Here is a 21446-nt window from a genome sequence, read left to right as displayed (position 1 = left end):
AAGGAGGAGAGATCCAAGAAATCCAGGGAGAAGATATCCAAGAGACTAAAGATTTGAAGACCCAATATCCCACTCACAGTTGTTGGCGTCTGTCATAGGCTTAGAAATCCGGGTTGTTGGCAGTGGTGCCCGACCACTTTATTTTCTGCATACCCTGGGTTGTAATAAGGGAAGTTTGCCTATGGACATTTAGTTGATTATTTTTGTGAATTTATATTGATGTGCTTACCTGATTGCGCTTAGAAATATCTGCTTTTTCTATGTTTCTTTTTTGCATGCCGATTTTGTTTTAGCCTAGATTGCGTTAGGCTCTTTTAATGATTATAAAAAATTTTCTACTCATAACCAATTTCTAATATTTAAGTTTTAAATAACATAGAAACTTAACGAATCTAGGGAACTGCCGGAATCGTCCGGGGTCGCATGCATATTAATACATTTCTCTCTCCTTCTTATAAGACATCTCCCTGCCTACGGGTAGAGTCCGGATAATCTGGCCTATGAGTATGAAGTGCCGGACCTAGGGAGACTCAGTCTTTTCTAAATATTATTTTATACTAAGCCTGTGTTTTAAAATCCAAAGCATTCATGAGCTGACATTTTAACTAGCATGCATTGCATTATTAACAAACTAATTAAAATTTAATTGCATTAGCTAGGAGCATTCACCCCACATAAGTCCAGGACCACTTAGAAAATTCTCTAGATGTCGGTCCTATTTCCAATAACTGTACCACCCATCCATCTCTCATAAATTGACTTGACAGCATGGTTTTAAAGCGATTAGGTGGTTAGTTGGCTCCCCAATCCAGGCCGGGGTAAGTCCAAATTTTGCACTGCATTAGCTAGGACACGGGTCTTAGTGTTGTGTCGAACACTAAAACCCAACCTAGATTTAGGATTCGAGGCAACTACATTCGGTCTCGTAGTATGCCTTAAATAGTAGGTAGGTCCCTTCTTTTCAGGGACTCTGAATCCTACTTATCTGCGTCACAGGATGACGCCACCTCCACCTTTTCTCTCACGCATGTGATTGAATGCTTGACTTTTGTTTCTCCAGTTTCTGTTTAATACCATAGCACCTCCGACTGTTGGAATGAGCCACGCATGTCTGATTCAGCCATTTGGGACATTTTTTCTTTTTGAGTAGGACTTCTTAGTCTATACCCTTGTGCCAATCCCACTTTAGAAAGGGATAATGTATGATCCTTAATCAAGAGTTTTCTCAGGCTCCGGCTTGGGATGTAATTAACCACGGGGGCTTGCGTCCGTGGGAAACTTGGCCCCACATCTACTAAATCCCACTCGAGCTCTTGTATCGGGCGGGGGAAACCCGTGACTAGGTCATATATATTACTACCCATCGAGGTGTGTTGGCGACAGCCTCTATCCTCAATGGTTAGTCGTATGCACGATCCAATCTGTCCTTTCCAATTGACCCGTTCGCGCGGTGCTCTTTCGGAGGTCCACAGATATATGTACTAGTCAAGTAAAGAGATAGAATAAGAAAAAAGCTTAGTTTAAATGCATTAAAAATGAAGATCAAAAAACACCTTTATTAGAAGAGAATATTCAATAAAGGTGAATGAGATATTTTGTTAAAATTTTCAATAAAAATTGTGAGAATACAATTAACTTTAGTGACCTTATCACCATAAATAAAAAAAAAAAATTTATTGTCATATTAGTAAAACTGAAGTTATAGAGATTTAAAAAAAATGAAGTGTGAAATAGCTGTTGGACCTGATGATATTCTAATAGAGGTGTGAAAATGCTTATGACATAAAGGAATTTCTTGGCTTATATTTTTTTAATATTATTTTAAAGACAAAAAATGTTAGAGAATGGTGGAGTGTGTTGATTCCTATTTTTTTTAATAAAGTTGATGCATATGAGTATATCAATTATAGAGGAATTAAGTTAAGTTCATATTTTAAAACTATGGGAGAGAGTATTGAGAATAAGTTACGATGTGATACTGATGTTTTTCAAAATCAATTTGGATTCATGTAGGGTAGGTCTATTGTGGATATTATACATTTATTGATAAGTTTGATGGAGAAGTGTAGAGAGGATAAGGAGGATCTAAAAAAGATATTTATTGATTTAGAGAAAGCATATGATAAAATTCTAAGAGAAGTGCTCTAGAAAAAAGGTTAATAATGCTTATATTCAAGTTATTAAGGAGTTGTTAATAGTGTTCAAACACAAGATGGTTTGACAAAGTATTTATCTACTTCAATTAGATTAAATCATAGACCAGCTTTAAGCCCATATCTTTTTGTTATACTCATGAATGTTTTTACTGGACATTTGCAAGAGGGTGTACCAGGATTAGGGCTGTCAAAATTGGGTCACGGGTCGGGTTCTGGTCCAACTTAGAACTGACCCGACCCGTTTTTGCAAACAGGCAACCTTTTCAGACCCGAACCTTACCCGCTTCATTCTAGGGTCAACCCAATACAACCCGCCAACCCGAGTCAGCGACGTCAACCTCCGACTGACAGGGTCGGATTTTAAACCACGCTAACATTCACTGATGGGGTCGGATTTTGAAAATACATGAGACTTTCAAAAGAGGATGCAAATTTAACAGAAGATAGAAGGGAAACAAAATTCTAGCAGCAGCAATCTTAAAAAACTAAAGCAACAAATTAACGAAAATTTATCCTCAGCTGCACGAGTAGTCAAATGAAAGCAGCAAAGTACCCACCTTCCAAAGAAGATAATTTGGATCCCAAAATCCTTATTTACCGCAAATAAACTTCTATGACTCAGCATAAAATAAGAAAGATCAAAGAAACATTATTTATTACGTACTGCTAAAGCACTGTTAAAACCTTAAAATGCCTGAAAATCCCTTCTAAAAAGAGAAAAAGAAGCTTAACATGATGAGAAACCCAACAAAATACAACCAAATGGAAACAAAAAAATTCACAAAGACAAAGAGATAAAAAAGCAATGTCGATAGAATAAACATGATACCTAGGGATGAGCTAACAGTCCAGGATGAGGGTAGAGGGACTGCTTTTGTTGGATGAGGGACAGCTGCTTGAGCTGCTGTTGTTGTATTCTTCCTAGCATAGAACTTGTACAATAGAAATTAAAGAAGAAAGATAAAAAATTTCTCTAAATCGAGGGAGGAAAATGGAAAGACCAAAGCAAAGAGTGAGGGTTGCCACTTTGGTCCCGAGAGTTGCCGCCTGCCGCATTTCAACGTTAGGTCCCAAGAACTCATTTTTTTATTTTTCTATCATCATAAATGATGGTTACTTTTCCCTCTATCGGGACCTTTCACTGATGGATCTTTGGACATAAGAACCAAATGTCACATCCTAATCTTCACCGTATAGATCTCAGTATAATCATTTTTTTTGCTGCCATTATAACATTTAGACAACTAGCCAAAGATGGAAAGAGAAACCAATCCCCAGTGAAGTTGCCAGAAATCTGTGGGCTCCATAAATTCGGCCCCGGCCTCCCCGCCGCGTTTTTTTCTTTTTATTCGGCGAGGGAGTTTTAACGGAATAAGTTCCGGGATAAATTTTGGAAGGCAGATGGGTTTGTAGATAAGACACTACCCAGAGATTTCGCCCTCATTTTGTGAGGACTTCATGATCTAAGTTCTGGTTTCATATAGGCGCAAGCCCCTATAGTTAATTACCCCTCCCGATAACGAGAGAGAACTTTCGATTAAGGCTAGTCGTCAATCAGATACGTATATAATACGTGTTATCTGGCATATAGTAGCAGCAATGGGTTTATGTATTTAAAAATGTTGGATTTGTAAATTGGTTGGAATATTTGGATTGGGATATTTGATGGTTTTAGAAGGTTTAATATTTAAAATAGAATTTCACCATCTTGCACTTAAAGCGGATGGTGGGAGAATGGATGATGGGCCCGATCAAGAGCTCATGGTTCCGTCGTCCCGGGCCATCGTGGCCCCTGGTCTACTTAGTCAGAGGAGATAGTTGACCCAACCTGACATAAGGATCCTTGTCGGCAGCCATGGGTTGCTTCGTCCAAGGGGACCTCGTAGACCTGGATTTGAATGTTTGTCTAAGGAGACAAATTTGAATCCACCTTAGCTAACAGAGGGCTTTGTGCCCTATCAATCATATCCTATTGATTCATATCTTAAGGATTTGATGCCAATAAGGAACGTAACGGCGCTGACCATAACCGGTATTTCGTGGTGCCATTTGGCGGCAAAACCACTCGGTTCAGAGGGCCCCGGGTCATAACCGTTTATCCTGCGGTGCCATTTGGCGGCAAACCGCCGATCAAAGGACACGTACCACGTCCTTACTGGCAAGAGATTGTTTGAGAATGGATCCTAGTGATATTTTCGACTAGGCATTTAGCTCTTTTTGTGAGCTGAAGTAAATTTTAATTTGTCCACCTCGACAAACTGTTGCGGAGGGTGGATGAATTTTGCTTTAAATTATTTGATAGTTAGATTTCAATTTTAAATATTTTTGAGATTTTGGGATTTTTGAATTTTGGATGATCTTTGGATATTCGGGAGACATATGAAAATAATTGGGAACCCCTCCGGTTGAGATCTTCGTTCAACACGGCCATCATCGGGGTGTCAGGGGTCATTTGAAAATATTTGTAATTTATGGATGAACCTTGTCAACTCTATCGAGCTGTCGACAGAGGATCGGGTTTCTTATAGGCTTCATGCCTTTATCAGTGAATTCTCTTGATTATAGGCCTTGAAGGCCTAATATAAATGGATTAAGACAAATATAACAGTCGTCACAACCGTATATTTGTTTGTTGGTTTGAACCATATCGACTTTTATTAACCCGTATAAAAGGATCGGTTTCGAACTTGAATTCACTCGTCAACCCGCGCAGCATCCCCAAACGTTACGTGTGTACCAATAACACGCTCGTCGGGGCCCATGCGGGTTTGGGGGCATTTTATAATTAAACCATGTCGACTCTTTTTTACCTGCTAAGGAGGATTGGGTTTAAAATTTGATAACCTGCGCAGCATTCCTAGACGTCACGTGTGTCCAATAACACGCTCGCCGGGGCCATGCGGGTGGAGATTGTATTTTTCCCTTTAGTGTACCTATGTGTATACAAATTATAGTGCACGTGCGGGGGTATTTTAAAAATATTTGTAGACGTCTTCTATCCGCTTGCATAGAAGTTGCGGATCCGGTGGCGTGGCGTGGTAGCTTCTGAATTGGGTTGTTCGCTGCTTCATATAGGCAGACTGTCGTGCACTATGATTGCTTTCTGCAGGTGAATCATAGTGCACTAACGAGCCTCCTACTTTCGGGTTGTAGAAGCTCGTAGGAACTTGTTGTCTTTATGCATTCTGCTGTGATTTTGGTCTTTACAATACGGCCACTACTGTTGGAGGTAAATGTATTCATCCTTAGACTGAAGTTGACTACAGGATACTGCATTTACTGTAGTCTTTATGCTTCTACCCATGTATGGTTGTTGTACATATATTTGTATTCGTAGAGGACTCATATGTATTGCAGATCTTTTGAGTTCATTTGTATGTTAGTAAAAGACTTCATTGTTTGGAAGGACTATCATGTCTTGTTGTGGAATTAATATGAAGACTACCATTAATTTCAGTATTCATTGCTTGAAGGTTTAGATGCATTTGTTTGTGTCTTGATGTTGATTGTAGAACATTGTTGCATTCTCTAATTGATCTTTGCTTGTGGGTAGATCATATGTCCTTAATCCTTGTTGATGGTTGCTTGCAAATCAAATGATGATTGAATTCTTGAACATTATAAATGTTTCTATTCAATATAGCCCTTCTAATGTTGCTCACTAACATGTTACATCCCTTGTGCATGATTGTAGGTGAATACTTTGGCATTAGTTACAAGCAAACCGTGAATCATCATATTCATCAAGAGCGTTTCTAGTGAATCAATACATTCACTACAAGTAGATTAAGGATGAACTAGCTCCGATATTATGAATCAATTGGTATGGTCCAAAAGCTTATATTATGAGTTTATAATCAAACCAAGTTCCTTAGTCTTCTTGTCACTTGTAAACAAATGATATTTACAAGTCTTTATTTTTAAAAGCAATTTGTAATTTGATTGCAATCTCATTTAATTCTCATTTTTATGTTGTTATCTTGTAGTTCAATTAGGTCCAATATGAGTTCAAGTTAAGTTCAATTTCATCTCTTATTCTTGTCAGCTTCGGTCCACATTTAAGTTCACTTCAGTTCGAGTCCAGATAAAGTCCTCCATTTGGTCCAACTTGCTTGATTTCAAATGTCCAAGATCATGTTCAAGTATTTTTTTGTTCTTATCATTTGATTTTCAAATCAAATGTAAGTTCAAATCTTATATTTTTAAATTTTATTTTAATTAAGTTCAAAATTAGTCATTTGTATTTTTTCCACAAGTTCAAGTTCAAGCACAAGTCCAAGTACAAGTTTCAGTCCGAGTTCAAGTTCAATATGTCCAAATTCTGTCCAAGTCCTTGAATCTTCAGTCAAAATTTCGACAACCTCCCGGCGTCTCCCCCGTTTAGGGGAAAAACCAAGAGGCAACCTTCCCCTCGACGCTACGTGAGCGCTTCAGGTAGATGTCAAAATGACACCGCAGTCGCATTTGTATTTTTTTATCCCTGCTCGCTACGTGAGCGTTTAAGGGATTTTATGTTCATTTATTATAAGAAGAAAACAGATGTTAGAAATAAGCACAGATTTCCCCCTCTGCATCACGTGGGCGTTCGGGGGTACTTATATAAAAATAAAGTAAAATAAAAACACATTTTTTTATCCCCTTCGTCACAAGCGCCGCACCGGTTTCCCACCCTACAACGCTACTTGAGCGCCTCGGGGGTTTGCCGGCTCGTAGCTAGCATTGAAGAGGGATCCTGAAATCGTCGCAAGCATCGCACCGGTTTCCCACCCTACAACGCTACGTGAGCGCCTCGGGGGTTTGCCGGTTCGTTGCAAGCATCGAGAAAAGAACCATTTTTTTTTTTTTTTTTTTTGAAATCTCTTTTTTTTTTTTTTTTGAATACACACACATGTGCTCTTTTTTTTATCACTCTTACATATACACACATAATAGTTACAATCAAAAACACAACCACCTACTTCAATTTTTTTTTCTTGCTGCATACTAAGCCTCGTTATCTTCCAATTTTCTACTCTATTCTTCCATACAATACTTTCATAACCATATAATGATATGTCTTTACTTCTGTTCATTGGTCTAGGCTGAAGAGTTGTGCTTGATTCTTCTTGAAAGATCACCACTCCATAAGTAATACAAGGGGAATCAATATATGAAAGAATCGGAGCAATGTTCTGAGAATAAAATAAAATAAAAATTTGCATGGTTGCAATGAGTTTATAAGATCAATGTGTAAGATGAGATTATCTGGATTCGATGAAGAAATCTTTGCTTGCATGAGGTTGGACGGACAGGAAGGGTAAAAGCTCTTGGATAATAGATTTATGAGGTGAGAAGCTTTGTTGGCTGCAGCATGCAAGGAGGTGGGAGGATTTGGATGAGTTGAGGAGCTCATGAGCTATAGTAGGATGTACAGATTTCGTTGGCTTGGTGAAGGAGAGCCTTGAGCTGCTCCAATAGTTGTGCAAATTTTATTTAATAAATTTGGCTGCAGCATGCTTGGTGAAGCATCCAAAGTTATCTCGATTTATGTGATTTCTTGATTCACATGCATTTTGTCTTGTTTAACGTGTCGAATTCGCCGAATACCAAAATTAGACAAATTAATAATGCATTCAAAGTATTGCCGATGTCCCGGTTGTAATGACGCAGTCCATTTCAAGATCAGACATCGTTTGGTCATCATCGAGACTAATCTCCCTCGAAATGTGTGCCTTCGCAACATATTTGAATCGCTTTTGAAATTTGCAACATCACATCAAACGATCCAATTTGATCAAATAAAATGTAGACTCTTAATGCCAACGACGTTTCGGACGCAATGGAACTGTCCGTTTGTCGATTGGACGTCGTCCGAGCATCTTCGAAGCCTCATTTCCGTCGTAATGCAGGCCTTTATATCATATTTACATCGCCTAGAAATTCACCACCATCTCGGATGTTCCAAATTTATTAAATAAAATGTATATTCTGTATGTCGACGACGTTCCAGACGTAATGGCACTATCCGTTTGTCGATTGGACGTCGTTCAAGCATCTTCGAGGCCTTGTTTCCGTCGTAACGCAGGCCTTTATATCATATTAAATTGCTTAAAAACTCGTCATCATCTCAGACAATCCAAATTTATTAAATCAAATATATATTCTGAATGTCGACAATGTTCCGGACGCAATGGTGCTATCCGTTTGTCGATCGGACGTCGTCCGAGCATCTTCGAGTCCTTGTTTCCATCGTAACGCATGCCTTTATATCATATTTGAATTGCATAGAAATTCGCCATCATCTCAGACGATCTAAATTTATTAAATAAAATATAAATACTGAATGTCGACGATGTTCCGGATGCACTGGCGCTGTCCGTTTGTCGATCGGACGTCATCCGAGCGTCTTCGAGGCCTCGTTTCTGTCGTAACATAGGCCTTTATATCATATTTACATCGCCTAAAAATTCACCACCATCTCGGATGATCCAAATTCATTAAATAAAATATATATTTTGAATGTAAACGACGTTCCGGAAGTAATGACACTGCCCGTTTGTCGATTTGAAATCGTTTGGGCGACATCGAGGGCCAAATTCCTCGATATGCGTGTTATTACCTTGGGATCCATGTCACCATTACGATTGATCCCAATTATTCACAAAATATGTATATTTTGAATGTCGAGGATGTTCCGGACGCAATGGCACAGTCCGTTTCATGATCGGACATCATCTAAGCGACGTCGAGGCCTGATTTCCTCGAAATACGTGTTGTCTCGAAATTCATGTACTCATTAGGATGATCCAAATTGAACAAATAAAATACAGTTTTTGGAGTATTTGCAATGTTCTGAACACAATGACGAAGTCCGTTTGTTGATCCGACATCGTTTGATCAGCCTCGCACTTTAATTTCGGGTGTCGTTCATCCCTTTTGATTGATCTCGTCCGATTTAATTACAACGGGCCTCGACCTAGTAGAATTCAGTGTCCTGATCGCAACAACACCATCCGTTTGGCATTTTGAGGTCATTTGACCCCTCACATGATGTGTCGTATCAACCTGTGCGCTGCTCGATCCGCCACTTTTGTTTCTTTTTGCACGTAGTTTTAGGTATAGAGGTCAACACCTAAAACCGAGAATAATTTCATGTTCGCAAAACTTTTACCACATAACTTTATTTATGTTGTAGATAACAATTATTATATACATTTAGGCATTTTTCTAAAAAAATTATGTCGGGTAAATTAAAAAGTGCATTATTTTTTCCCAATTAGAAATTAATTATAAACCCAAAAGATAATGTTATAGTATAATTAAAATTTTAAAAGTGTTATAAATAATCCTTAGTAATTGACAAAATCCTGAAACTATATAATTTTCCTCAAGTAGTTGAATCTGTTTTCAACTTATAATATATGAGGTGAATTCCTGAAATTGATTTATTCAAATTTTATTTACTGCAATGCAATAGTTATATCCTTATTTATTTGAAACATATGACTCTATGAAGCTCAGATACTGGAGAAAGTTCTCTTATGTGCAATGCACAATACGACATAATGACATACTTGAAGATTTTAGAGAGATCTATAATACAATACTTGAAGACGATTCGTGATGGCTCCCCAAGACACGCTAGGAATCATGCGCAACATTTAAAATTGTGCAATAAAAGGCGCGCCTTAAGGCACGCCTCAGCGCAATTTGGTCCACTTAAGCCTCAAAGCCCACGCAATAAGTTCAGTTTATAAGGCTTACGCCTCAAGTTTACTAATGCGCGCCTCGCCTCATATATTTAGGGCGCCGCCTCTAAAAAAATTAACCTAAAGTTTTTTTTTCAGTTCGGACCCCCAGTTGCCGACGTGGCGCGTCTAGTGAGATGTCGACGAGGCATCAACATTTAAACCCTGATAAAGGTCGAATGACAGAGGCGACGTTTCGATTTTTAAGTTTCAGGCTTCCAGCAAACATTCGAACTTTTAACGATTCACTCCGGAGCAATTTCAAGCATTCTTTACTCAGTTTCTTCTAAGATATCGTCACCCCCAAAGAGAAAGGTAACTTAACGCTATGTTTTCTGTTCCGTACTCCGTATTTTATGGTTATGATATGCGTTGGTGTTCAAGGTTCTGAAGATCTTCGTATTTTATGCTTACTCTATGCGTATGCATTGCTTCTCGAAATTATGTTGAAATTTGAAACCTAAAACCTAACTAAATTTTAAGCACCGAGTAATCTATGCGTATGTTGTACGTACTCAATGCGTATGTTGTGCGTATGATATGCGTATACTTTGCGTGATCCTAGCTTATGTTGTGCGTACTTTGTGCGTGTGTATAATTTGCTATCATGTTTTCTGCAATGTGCGTTCTTGTGCGTATGTTATGCTTATACAATGCGTGATCAGTGCTTATGATATACGTACTGTATGCGTTTGTATAATTTGCTGCTATGCACTGTGCGTTATTGTGCGTAATATATGCGTATGTTATGCGTACACTGTGCGTGACCGTTGCTTATATTGTGCGTTTTCTTTGCGTATCTCATTTACTTATTTTTTTATTTATTTTTTAAAATTTTCAGATATATGTTCGTCCAATTATCTATCGATGCTATGTTTCTTCGTTTCGAACAATCTGTGATAACTTTGCTCAGCAAATTACTCTTGAAGTCGTTGACACATTGAAACGTTTAAAGATTATACAATTTTTGGAATTTCCTGGGTTTGAGCAAAATGTCTCTCTTATTTATGAGCTGATCTCAAGGTGCAACATTTCAAAACAATGCTTTGTTCTAAAAGGTCAACACATTCCTTTCACTGCTGATGAAGTGGCCCTTCTCACTAGTCTGTCAAATAAAGGAGAAGAAATATCCTGGCTTTTCTTAGCACATACTTCAGTTACATCATCAGAAATTAAGGCAGACATGATGGAGTTGAACAAGCAAACCTCCCCCCGAGACAATGTTAAGAACGTTTATCATTTATTTATATTCAAATTTACTTTTTCAACTTAACAACTTCAAAACCCCTCGGTTGCTTCAAAGAATAGTAAATAATCCAGATGATTTTTTGTCAATAAACTGGGCTAGTTCAATTAGAAAATTTTTAATTAGAGAGTTTAATAAGGTCTCCTCTAAGATTTTAAATAAGAAGCCAGCAGATTACATCAACGGTTTTGTACCTCTACTAATTGTGAGTGCTAAGTTTTAACTGCTAAATTCATTCAAAATTTTATTGGTTAAATATGAGTGCTAAAATTTTCTTTCATCTTATGCAGATTTGGTTCCTTGAGCATACTTCTTTTCATTCTCCTATGTATACTGACAAAAGGCCCTGTTTTCTACGATGGGCTGATGATATTGTATATACTACATAGGTGATCACTAACTTATTTGCTAATATAAGAAAAAATCAAATTTGTAATGTCCTCCAGGTAGTTTTCCAGGCTGAAATGGATATGGTTAATGTCGAGAAATATCCATTAGACAGCCCTCCATCCCCTGATTCCCCTCATGAAATATCCACCCATCAAAACATCCCCCCCAATCTCCCCATCATACCCCACCTTCTCAGCAAGACCCCCACCAATCTCCTCAGCAAGACCCCCACCAATCTCCTCAGCCACACTTAAGCTTTTCTACTGAAGCACTTAAATCCCTACAAAAAAGAATAATCAAATCCTGCCAAGAAACATGCACAAAATTTTTTCTTGAATCTGAAGATAGGCTGAACAGAAAGTTTGAAGACCTAACTGAAAGAGTTTAAGTTATTGAGGTCGAGCTCAATAATTACATTGATCAGAGCAAAATACTCACTCAGAAAAGAACTGTTAGCTACTCTTCATCTTTCAATAAGAAACATAAATCAAATATACCTCCCCACAGCCCCAATGAACCAATCCCCCAAAATGAGCAAATCCCACAAAATGAGTCAATCCCAACAGAAATGCAACTTATTCTATATACAAATCAAATGAACCAATCCCAGTAGATGAAATTCATATAAATCATGTACTTCCTATTTATGCAACTGAAATAAAAAATTACAAAGGTCTTCTGAGTTTGAGCTCTGAGAAGAGAAATTTTATTCATGAATGTTTGAAGAAGTACAATCAAAGATAAAAAAATTGCAACTTATTTTATGTTTGAATATTTTTATACGTATGATATGCGTTACTTATGCTTATTGTATGCTTATTATACGTGTATGTTATGATATGCATATTATATGCGTATGATATGCATATGTTATACGTATTGTATGCTTATGAAATGTGTATTTAATTTTTTTTATTTTTTTTACAGAGACGATATTATCTTGTTTGTTAGTAACATTTTTATTTCCAGAGCTGAAATTGACGAGTTATTAAGCGACAATTATTTAGGCAATGAACATGTAGATCTTTTTGCCATTTTGTTAGATGAGAAGTGTAACATTATGCCTGACAAGTATCATAAATTTCTAAACATCTCTCCAATCTATTGGGTTAGTAACTTAGTATTTAATTAATCAGTTTAACTATTGAATTAGTAACTTAGTATCCATTTCTTAGTTCTTACATAGCTACATACTTATATTTACTACTTGTACTTGTAGAATAACAAAGAAAGGGATAAATTGACCAAATTGCAAATCGACTATATAACTGAGCTTTCTGTTTATTCAAACAATATTTTATTACAACTAATCATTGAATCCTCGCACATTATCCTGCTGGTTGGTTTGCTGAAATAACAAAAGTGAAAATTTTATGACTCGTTGCCCCACCGCGTCAAAGAGCATAGGCTTGTTGTACCAAAAATCGTAAGTGTTGGATGAACATGAACTCTTCAATTTTTAAAAAATTTACATAACTAATCCTTGATCTACGTATTTTTCAGCTTAAAGCCCTATACTCTGACACGAAAGGAGCTTTTAATAGTGATATCAGAAAATAAAAGCTTTCTACCATTAAAGGTGCATCAAAACAGGATAACTCTATAGATTGCGGAATGTATGTCTGTAAATATATGAAAAAAATAAGTCTTGAAGGCAACACTGATTGGACTGATAGTACAAATTGGCAAGAAGACATACCAAAGTATAAGACATAATTTGCATATGAAATATTTTGTAAAACATTGAAAAAATGACAATTTTTCATTCTGTATAAATATTTATCATTCTGTGTATAAATGTTTCTATGTATAAATATTTCTGTATGTAAATGTTTAAACAGTTTGTGTATAAATGTTTATTATCATTCTGTGTATAAATGTTTATTTCTGAAAAATATATTTTTCAATTCTGTGTATAAATGTTATCTACATTGATTTGATTAAAAATAACTTATTAAATGATAATACGCATAAATTACGCATATCGTACGTATTGTTTAGGCATACTGTACGCATATAATACGCATATCGTAAGCAGATAATAGGCATAGAATACCCATAATATGAAGTTTGAAAGATTTCGTGTTTAGCACTTACGTTAAAAGATTAGTGTTTGAATTTCTTATTTGTTTTAACGAAAAAAAATAATTTTATAAATAGTTTTGAAACGTTTTTAAAAAATACGCATAACGCAAGCACAAAATACGCATTTCGCACACACATAGTACGCACAAAATATGCACATAATACGCATAATACACGCACACATTACGCAGTAAATTTTATTTAGCAAAATATATTAAATATTTTAATTAATATTTATTTTTGTTTTTAAGTTACTTACATTAAAATGAAGAATAATATATTTTAAACGTTGAACTTAAACTTGTTATTTACAAATTAGACACAATTTGATTTTTATAATTTCATTTTCTAGTCTTGAATATGATATTTGAACAAGTACAAATGGTTTATGGCTCTTGGTGGATTGTATTTAAGGAAGATAAATAAGGAATATGATGTTTGAAAGATTTTGTGTTTGGCATTTACGTTTAAAAATTAGTGTTTGAATTTCTTATTTGTTTTAACGAAAAAAAAATTTATAAATGATTTTGAAACGTTTTTAAATAATACGCATAACGAACACACAAAATACACATAGTACGCATAAAACACGCACACATTTTATTAAATGTTTTAGGTTACTTAAATTTAGTATGGACTGAGGGGCCGTGACATGAATAATAATTTTTGTTAGCTGTGGACTGACGGGTGGCAGATATGGTTGGGAGGGTTAGTTGAATTTTTATGAGCCATTATTTACAATTTATTGCTTACTATTGTTTAACATTAAAATTTCCACTATATAATGCGGGAACGCTTGCCTTATGATATTGTATTATCCAATATAAATAATCTTTGACAACCAAGTCTTCCATTCATTACTATGATACTTATCCTCCTCCCATGTACATAAACCTGGTCAGGAGAGAGATGTTTATGATTACAAGTTATTGGCATCAAGAACATGGGAGGAGGATAAGTATCGCAGTAATGAATGAAAAGATACGCAGGAAGGATACGCATATTATACCCTACAGAAAATCGCATGTATTATGCACAGAGTACGCAAGGTGTGCGTATTGTATACCCATATATTACGCACATCGTACGCATAGATTACGCACAATATAATATTGGACCAGGGGACGTGACATGAATAATAATTTTCGTTAGTTTTGGACTGACGGGTGGCAGATACGGTTGGGCCATTATTTACAATTTATTACTTACAATAGTATTGTTCAACATTAAAATTTCCACTATATAATGCCGGAACGCTTGGCTTATGGTAACGCATGATTTTCAAACATAAGCAATTCAGGCTCGACAGAAGGTTAGATTTTTTACTTCAGAGCTTAGTCTAAGGTTGCTGTTAGTTTGTGATTCTTTTGAGGATGAGGATAAATAAGTACATTTCAAAATTAGGTAATCCTTAGCCTCAAATAAATCACTATCTATCAACAACCTTAGACTTCGCTCTTAACTCTTAAGTAAAAAATCTTACATTATGTCGCAAGCTGAATTACTTCTGTTTATTAATCATGTCTAAACATCAAAGCAAGCTTCTCTTGTAATTATTTTGGTTGAATATTTTTAATAGAATGTACATAGGTTCTTTTGTAAAATTGTATTTGTTATAAATATTCTTTTAATTTGTTCTTGTATTTTTTATATTATACATAGTCATTAAAATTGTATTTATCAAATTCTATTAAATGTTCTTTTAATTATTTTTTATTTTTCAAGATAGGCAATGTTGACGCATAGAGTACACACATAATACGCATGGTGAACGCATGGTATACACATATATTACGCATAATATACGCATAGATTACGTACAATATAATATTGAGCACGTCCAGTACTCATACTATACCCAAAAAATCATATGTTTTATTAACTATTAATACAAAATCATACATTAAGTTATAACTGGTCCAACTGCTAATTTACAAATATTTTAGAAGAAGTTTTGCAAAATACGCATGAAATATGCATATATTACGTCGTACATACGCAAAAAATATGTATAACATACGCAGAAATACGCATAGAATATGCAGTGTTCTCCTTTATCGACGGCTCGACATTATATAATACTGAACACATCCAGCACGCATATTAAACCCTAAACGAGAGCAGTTATCTTCGCCTTTTGCTTGGAGGTTTCTTCTACTGCGAGACTGCGAGTTTGGTTGCCGTCTTCTCCGTCCGACAGGTGCCCGCTTCTGTCTCCTCTGACCTGCATCAGGTCATAGAAAAGATTAGTAAGAACTCGTTCACTTCCTCTTTTTGCTCAATCAGAATGGTTAGAAATAAGGATAAAACTGCATCAGGTCATAGAGAAGATCCAGCATGAAAACATAGCACTCATGTGGATGTAGGAGGCAGTGATAAAACATGTATATCTAAAATATAATTACTATGATAAATTTGTGAAAGGTGGTGTGACTAGGAAGAAAGAACACCTTTCAGGTTCTCACAAGAATGTTGCTCCATGCTCCAAAGTTCCAGATGCTGTAAGGGATTAGATAAAGTCATACATGAATAAGTCTACCACATCAAAATATCTTGCACAGAAGCAATTTGAGGATAGAGTTGATGCTGGATTTTACTACGGGAGTGAGCACAGTGTTAGGGATTCATCTTTTTCTATGAAGCCCATTTCATCTAGGGGTGCTAGAGGGCCTATGGATCATTATATGAATGACACATCAGAGGATAGGCCTTCTATTACACAGAAGATGGCCCCAAAAAATGCAAGAGAGACGCGGAGAAAAGTGTGTAAGGATATAGGCAGATTCTTCTATGAAAATATAATTCCATTTAATGTTGCAAAATCACCTGCTTATTACAACATGATTCGTTTAAGAACATGAATTTTGAAGGAGTTGTTAAGCACTGATAAAAGCATCGAAGAAATTAAGAAGACTTGGGCCCAAACAGGAGTAATAATTATGTCGGATGGGTGGTCTGATATCAAACATAGAAGTCTGATCAACATCCTCATTAATAATCCTTATGGTACTGTGTTTTTAAGGTTAATTGAAGCATTTGATCAGGTCAAAAATGCTGAGTTCATATTTGGATTATTAGATAGCATTATTAATGAGGTTGGAGAACATTTGGTTGTACAAATTGTGATAGATAATGCAAGTTCTTATAAAGCTGCAGGTAATAAACTTATAGATAAGAGAAAATATTTGTACTGGACTCCATGTGCTGCACATTGCATAGATCTGATTCTTGAAAAGCTTGGGGAGCTACCTCAACATAAAAATGCACTCACTAAAACAAAAAAAAATAATCAAGTTTATTTACAACCACTCTTAGGTTCTAGCTCTTATGAGAGTTTTCGAAGAAAAAAATTCTAAGGCCAGCCGCAACAAGATTTTCCACCGCTTACTTGACCTTAGAGAGCATGTTGGATGCTAGGCAACCTTTAGAGGCTATGTTCATATCTACACAGTGGTTGAGTTGTGCTTGGGCGAAGAAGGCTGAGGGAAAAGAGATTAGAAAGATTGTTTTAAATGACAAATTTTGGCAAAGTGTCTTATATGCCATTAAAACCACTAGACTTTTAGTTCATGTTTTAAGGATGGTGGATGCTGAGAAGAAGACTGCAATGGGTTTCATCTACAATGCCATGGATGAAGTCAAAGAGATGATTGCCTCCAACTTAGGATGCAGTGAGGTAACCTTTAGGGAAATTTGGAATATTATTGATGATAGGTGGGAACTACAGCTTCACCGACACTTGCATGCCGTTGGCTACTACCTAAACCCTCAATATCAATATGCAGAGAACAAGTCTACAAACCTTGAAATAAAGTTGGGATTATATCATTGCATGGATCGTCTAATAAGTGATGCAACTGAAAGATAAAATGCTGACTTACAATTAGTACCTTTTAGGAACAAAGAAGGTTTTTTTGGATTACAATAAGCAAAAGATACAATTGCCAAACGATCTACAGTTGAGTGGTGGATTCAATTTGGTGATGGGACTCCAGAATTACAATATTTTGCTGTGAAAGTTTTGGGATTGACATGCTCTTCATCTGTCTGTGAAAAAAATTGGAATACCTACAACCAAGTACATACAAAGAGGAGAAATCGCTTGTCGACATTGAGGATGAACTCACTGGTGTACATTATGTACAATAGGAGACTCAGATATAGAAATTTGAAAAAAAAAGGATTAATGGATGATGAAGATCATTTGCTTTGCGATGTCGTGGCATCTGATGATGAGTGGTTTGTAGATGATGAAGTTGAAGTGATGCCGTCTGAATTACAAGATGAAGATTTAAATGTTGATTTCTTTTATGGTCTTAAAGCATCCACATCCACCACAACTCAAGAACAAATCAAAAAAGGTATATAAATAATATAGTTTTTTTTTTAGACTTTTATTAATGTATTACACTATTATTCATTATGATATTATTCAAAAATATTTAGGGAATAGAAAAATAACTAATAATGAGAAAGAAGAAGCTGATTGGGAGATATTGGACTCTATAGGAGAGGGGGAAGAAGAGAGAGCAGTTCATCATAATGATGATTCAAATGAAGACCCCCTTAGTGATGACTGATGAGTGATAACAGTGCTGATGACTGATGAGTGATGACAGTGCTGATGACAAGTAAGTTCTTATGTGATATGTCTCCCTTATTTATTCTTAAAGATGTGGTAAGTAGCATTTTTATGTTTTATATATTATTTACTCATTAGTATATATAAAATTTATTATTTTATGTTTACGCATTTTTTTGATTTTGAGGCTTACGCCTCAAATCGCCTTGAGGCTTACGCCTCGCCTCACGAACGAAAAACGCCTCAATACCCGAATACGCAATTTTAAACCTTGATCATGCGATGAAATATTTGGAACTTTGAGAAAGTTTCAAATATCATGCATGAGAGGAAATTGCATGTTTGCTGATTTTTGTGTCTCAACAAGAGAGGTTGATAGCTTAGAGTTTGGTTCCAAGCTCCAATGATTCATGTATATGACATTTAGAACCTTGAGGAGGCTCCAAATATTATACAGGAGGGAAATATTTATTTGGTTTTGTGCTCCAACAAAAAGGTAGAAGTTGAAATTTGGCTTCAAGCTCAAATGATTCATGCAATGATTGCTTGGAGTCTTGAGAAATTCCAAATAATCATTCAAGAGAGAGGTGATTGTTTGTTGATTCTATGTTTCAGTTTCAACAAACAAGAGAGTAAAGTGATTGATCATGCGATGAAATATTTGGAGCATTGGCATTCTCCAAATTGTTCATGCATTAAAGGGAAGAGAAAAGATTGCTTATTGATTTTGTATCAACAAACAAAATGACATGAACCAAGGATTTTGATTCTAAGTTAAAAATGATTCATGCAATGAAGTATTTGGAACCATGAAATGCTCCAAACCATCATGCATGAGAAAGAGGATCTACTAGAGAGCTCCTAATGCATTGGAAATGATTCTTAAATCAATTTTGGCGTGGTTAGAAGACTTGGATAGGAGAGATTTATTCTTACGACTTCAATGAGTTTTTAAGATCAATTTTAGTATGATCAAAGAAGAACCAATGAGCGCATGCATGAAATGGTTTGTCATTTTTAGGAAAAGAGTAAGTCTATGCTCTTCCACTTGGAGAAGTAGAGGAAAACAGAGAGGTATTTCCCTCTTTTGGTCAAAGGAAGAAGAAAACAACAGCAAGGGAGCACAAGCAGGTTCAGACTAGCTAGGTCACGCACACGCAAAAGCTGTTCGGCCCAGACATGCGTGGATGAGAGCTCTCAGTTGTTCGACTCCCTCCCAGCCGTTCACTTAGGTACGCACGCAAGCAAGGAGACCCAGCCAAATCTCCTCTCTCGGTTCTCTGGGACGGATGCACGAACAAGAGTGGGCAGATCATCCGCTCTCCTCCCTCTCACGCTCTATTCAGGACGCACCCAAGCAAGAGAGGCCAAATGGCCTCATCTCTCATCTCTCACTCCCTCTACACATGAAACGAGGGTATTTTGCTCTTGAGTAAATTTTCTGTGAGATATCTCTACTGTAGCCACTCTACTCAGACGATTTGACAGAAAAGCAGCGAAAAAATTTGAAAATCGAAATAAATCACAGCCCTTGGATGCAGGACCTGATTTGGAAAGGTCAATTGGATTGTGATTGGACCAATTGGGCTAAAATTAGGTGTGAATTGGACTCGACCCGAACTGATTTGGATGGATTCGTGTCAAATTGGGTTCGATCAAACCAATTTAGTGAAATTGGACTATAACTGACACCAAAATACGTCAAATTTAGTTCAACAGAGCTCGACGAGGCTCAATTGTGTTCGATTTGAACCGATTTAGGTCAATTTTGATTAATTTGAGTTTAATTTGAGAAAAATTGAATTTAATTTGATTAAATCCGGGTCCTATTTGATTTAAATTTTGCTCGACGACGCTCCATCAAGTTGATTGAGTGTGATCGAGCTAGCCGGGCTCAAATCGGCTCGTTCGGGCCTAATTTAGGCTCGACACGAAATAATCGTCAACAAGTAGCTTTACACAAAGATAGAATGTGAAACAAATATATACGTGAAAAGATTGGAGTAGCTCCAGGGGTACATAAAACTAGAGAGAGTCGCCTTAGATGATTTGGTCACATAAAATTTTGTGCTTTCGATAACCATATTATGAGAGTATATGTATTAGAGTCGGCCTATATTAAGAAAGGCGTAGATAGACCTAAAAATCTTAGTTATAAGATATTAAAAATGACCTTGTTTATTATATTTAAATGAGAATTTGACTCTTAATAGGAACAACGAAGAAAAGATTCATGTAGCCAACCCCACATAGAGGGATAATGGCTTATTCTTGTTGTTGTTGGTGGTTTATGTCAACTAACCATCTTTTTGCTTATTGAACAATTAAAACATTAAATGTTAATGAGGGAATGGTATATTTAACATGTTTTCAATATTTGAGCAGTAGATTAGTAAAAGATTAGGTGTAATATGTGTAAAGAGGGGTGTTTTGAGTGTCATATGTGTAAATCCACCATAATAAAATTGGCAAAAGAATTATTCATTCATCTTTTGGGAGGAAAAGTCCAGCTGATAAATCATATATGTGATAAAGTAAGATATGATAAATAAAATTATTGCATAGCATGCATAAAAGTATAACCAAAAAGGCAAATCAATGGCTTCAGAAAACATTACCAGCCGTTGCGCAAATATATTCAATTGATGAAGTAAGAGGATCCAATCCCTGTAAGTTTGAAAGCATAAGATGAGGTAGAAAGAGAGACAATAGTGGCTGCATCATATGATACGAAGACATTTATGGAAAACAGATTCATATAAGTTATAAAGTTATCTAAAAAATCCATAAAAAAATAAACAAAAACTTACCTGTCCTGAAAAGATTAAGCCTATCCATAACCAACCTATGAACAATTTATCCTATTTTCTAATTAAAGCATTGAGCTTAGATGTTTAAACTAGAAACCTAGCATATTACATGAAAGGAACTGACTTTCCAACACTCTTGCTTAAAGCTTCAACTGTTTGAGGCAAAAACAACAAAAACAACCAGGAATTCACTTGATACTATCAAACTATGGTCAGCATTATTGGTGAAGTGTTCTTACGATAAGATAGATACTATAATACTTTCATCGATAGGGATGTAAACAAGGTAAGTTAAAATTGACTCAAGGAGGACTCGAGTCGCACTAAGTTCTGCCCAACCCAAGCATTGAGCAAGACTCTTGCCTCATCGACAAACTTTAACGAGCTTGTCAAGTCGGGAATAGCTCGAGCAAGACTAAACAACACTGGGGCAAGCTCGTACTTGTGGGT

The 21446-nt window shown here is 36.2% G+C and overlaps 1 protein-coding gene across 2 annotated transcripts in view; it reads right to left on the bottom strand.

Annotated features, from left to right (window-relative positions):
- LOC110099596 (ubiquinone biosynthesis O-methyltransferase, mitochondrial) overlaps positions 1 to 21446 on the bottom strand; it is an 86066-nt gene that overhangs the window by 24687 nt on the left and 39933 nt on the right. For both annotated transcript variants that reach the window (XM_028699217.1, XM_028699216.1), the window contains exon 5: positions 20805 to 20853. In XM_028699217.1, coding sequence (XP_028555050.1) covers positions 20805 to 20853 — 49 coding nt within the window. The remainder of the gene's footprint in view (positions 1 to 20804; positions 20854 to 21446) is intronic.

Source organism: Dendrobium catenatum, unplaced genomic scaffold, assembly GCF_001605985.2.
Source record: "Dendrobium catenatum unplaced genomic scaffold, ASM160598v2 fragScaff_scaffold_1220, whole genome shotgun sequence".
Taxonomy (NCBI): Eukaryota; Viridiplantae; Streptophyta; class Magnoliopsida; order Asparagales; family Orchidaceae; genus Dendrobium; species Dendrobium catenatum.
This window is presented reverse-complemented; position numbering and strand designations above follow the sequence as displayed.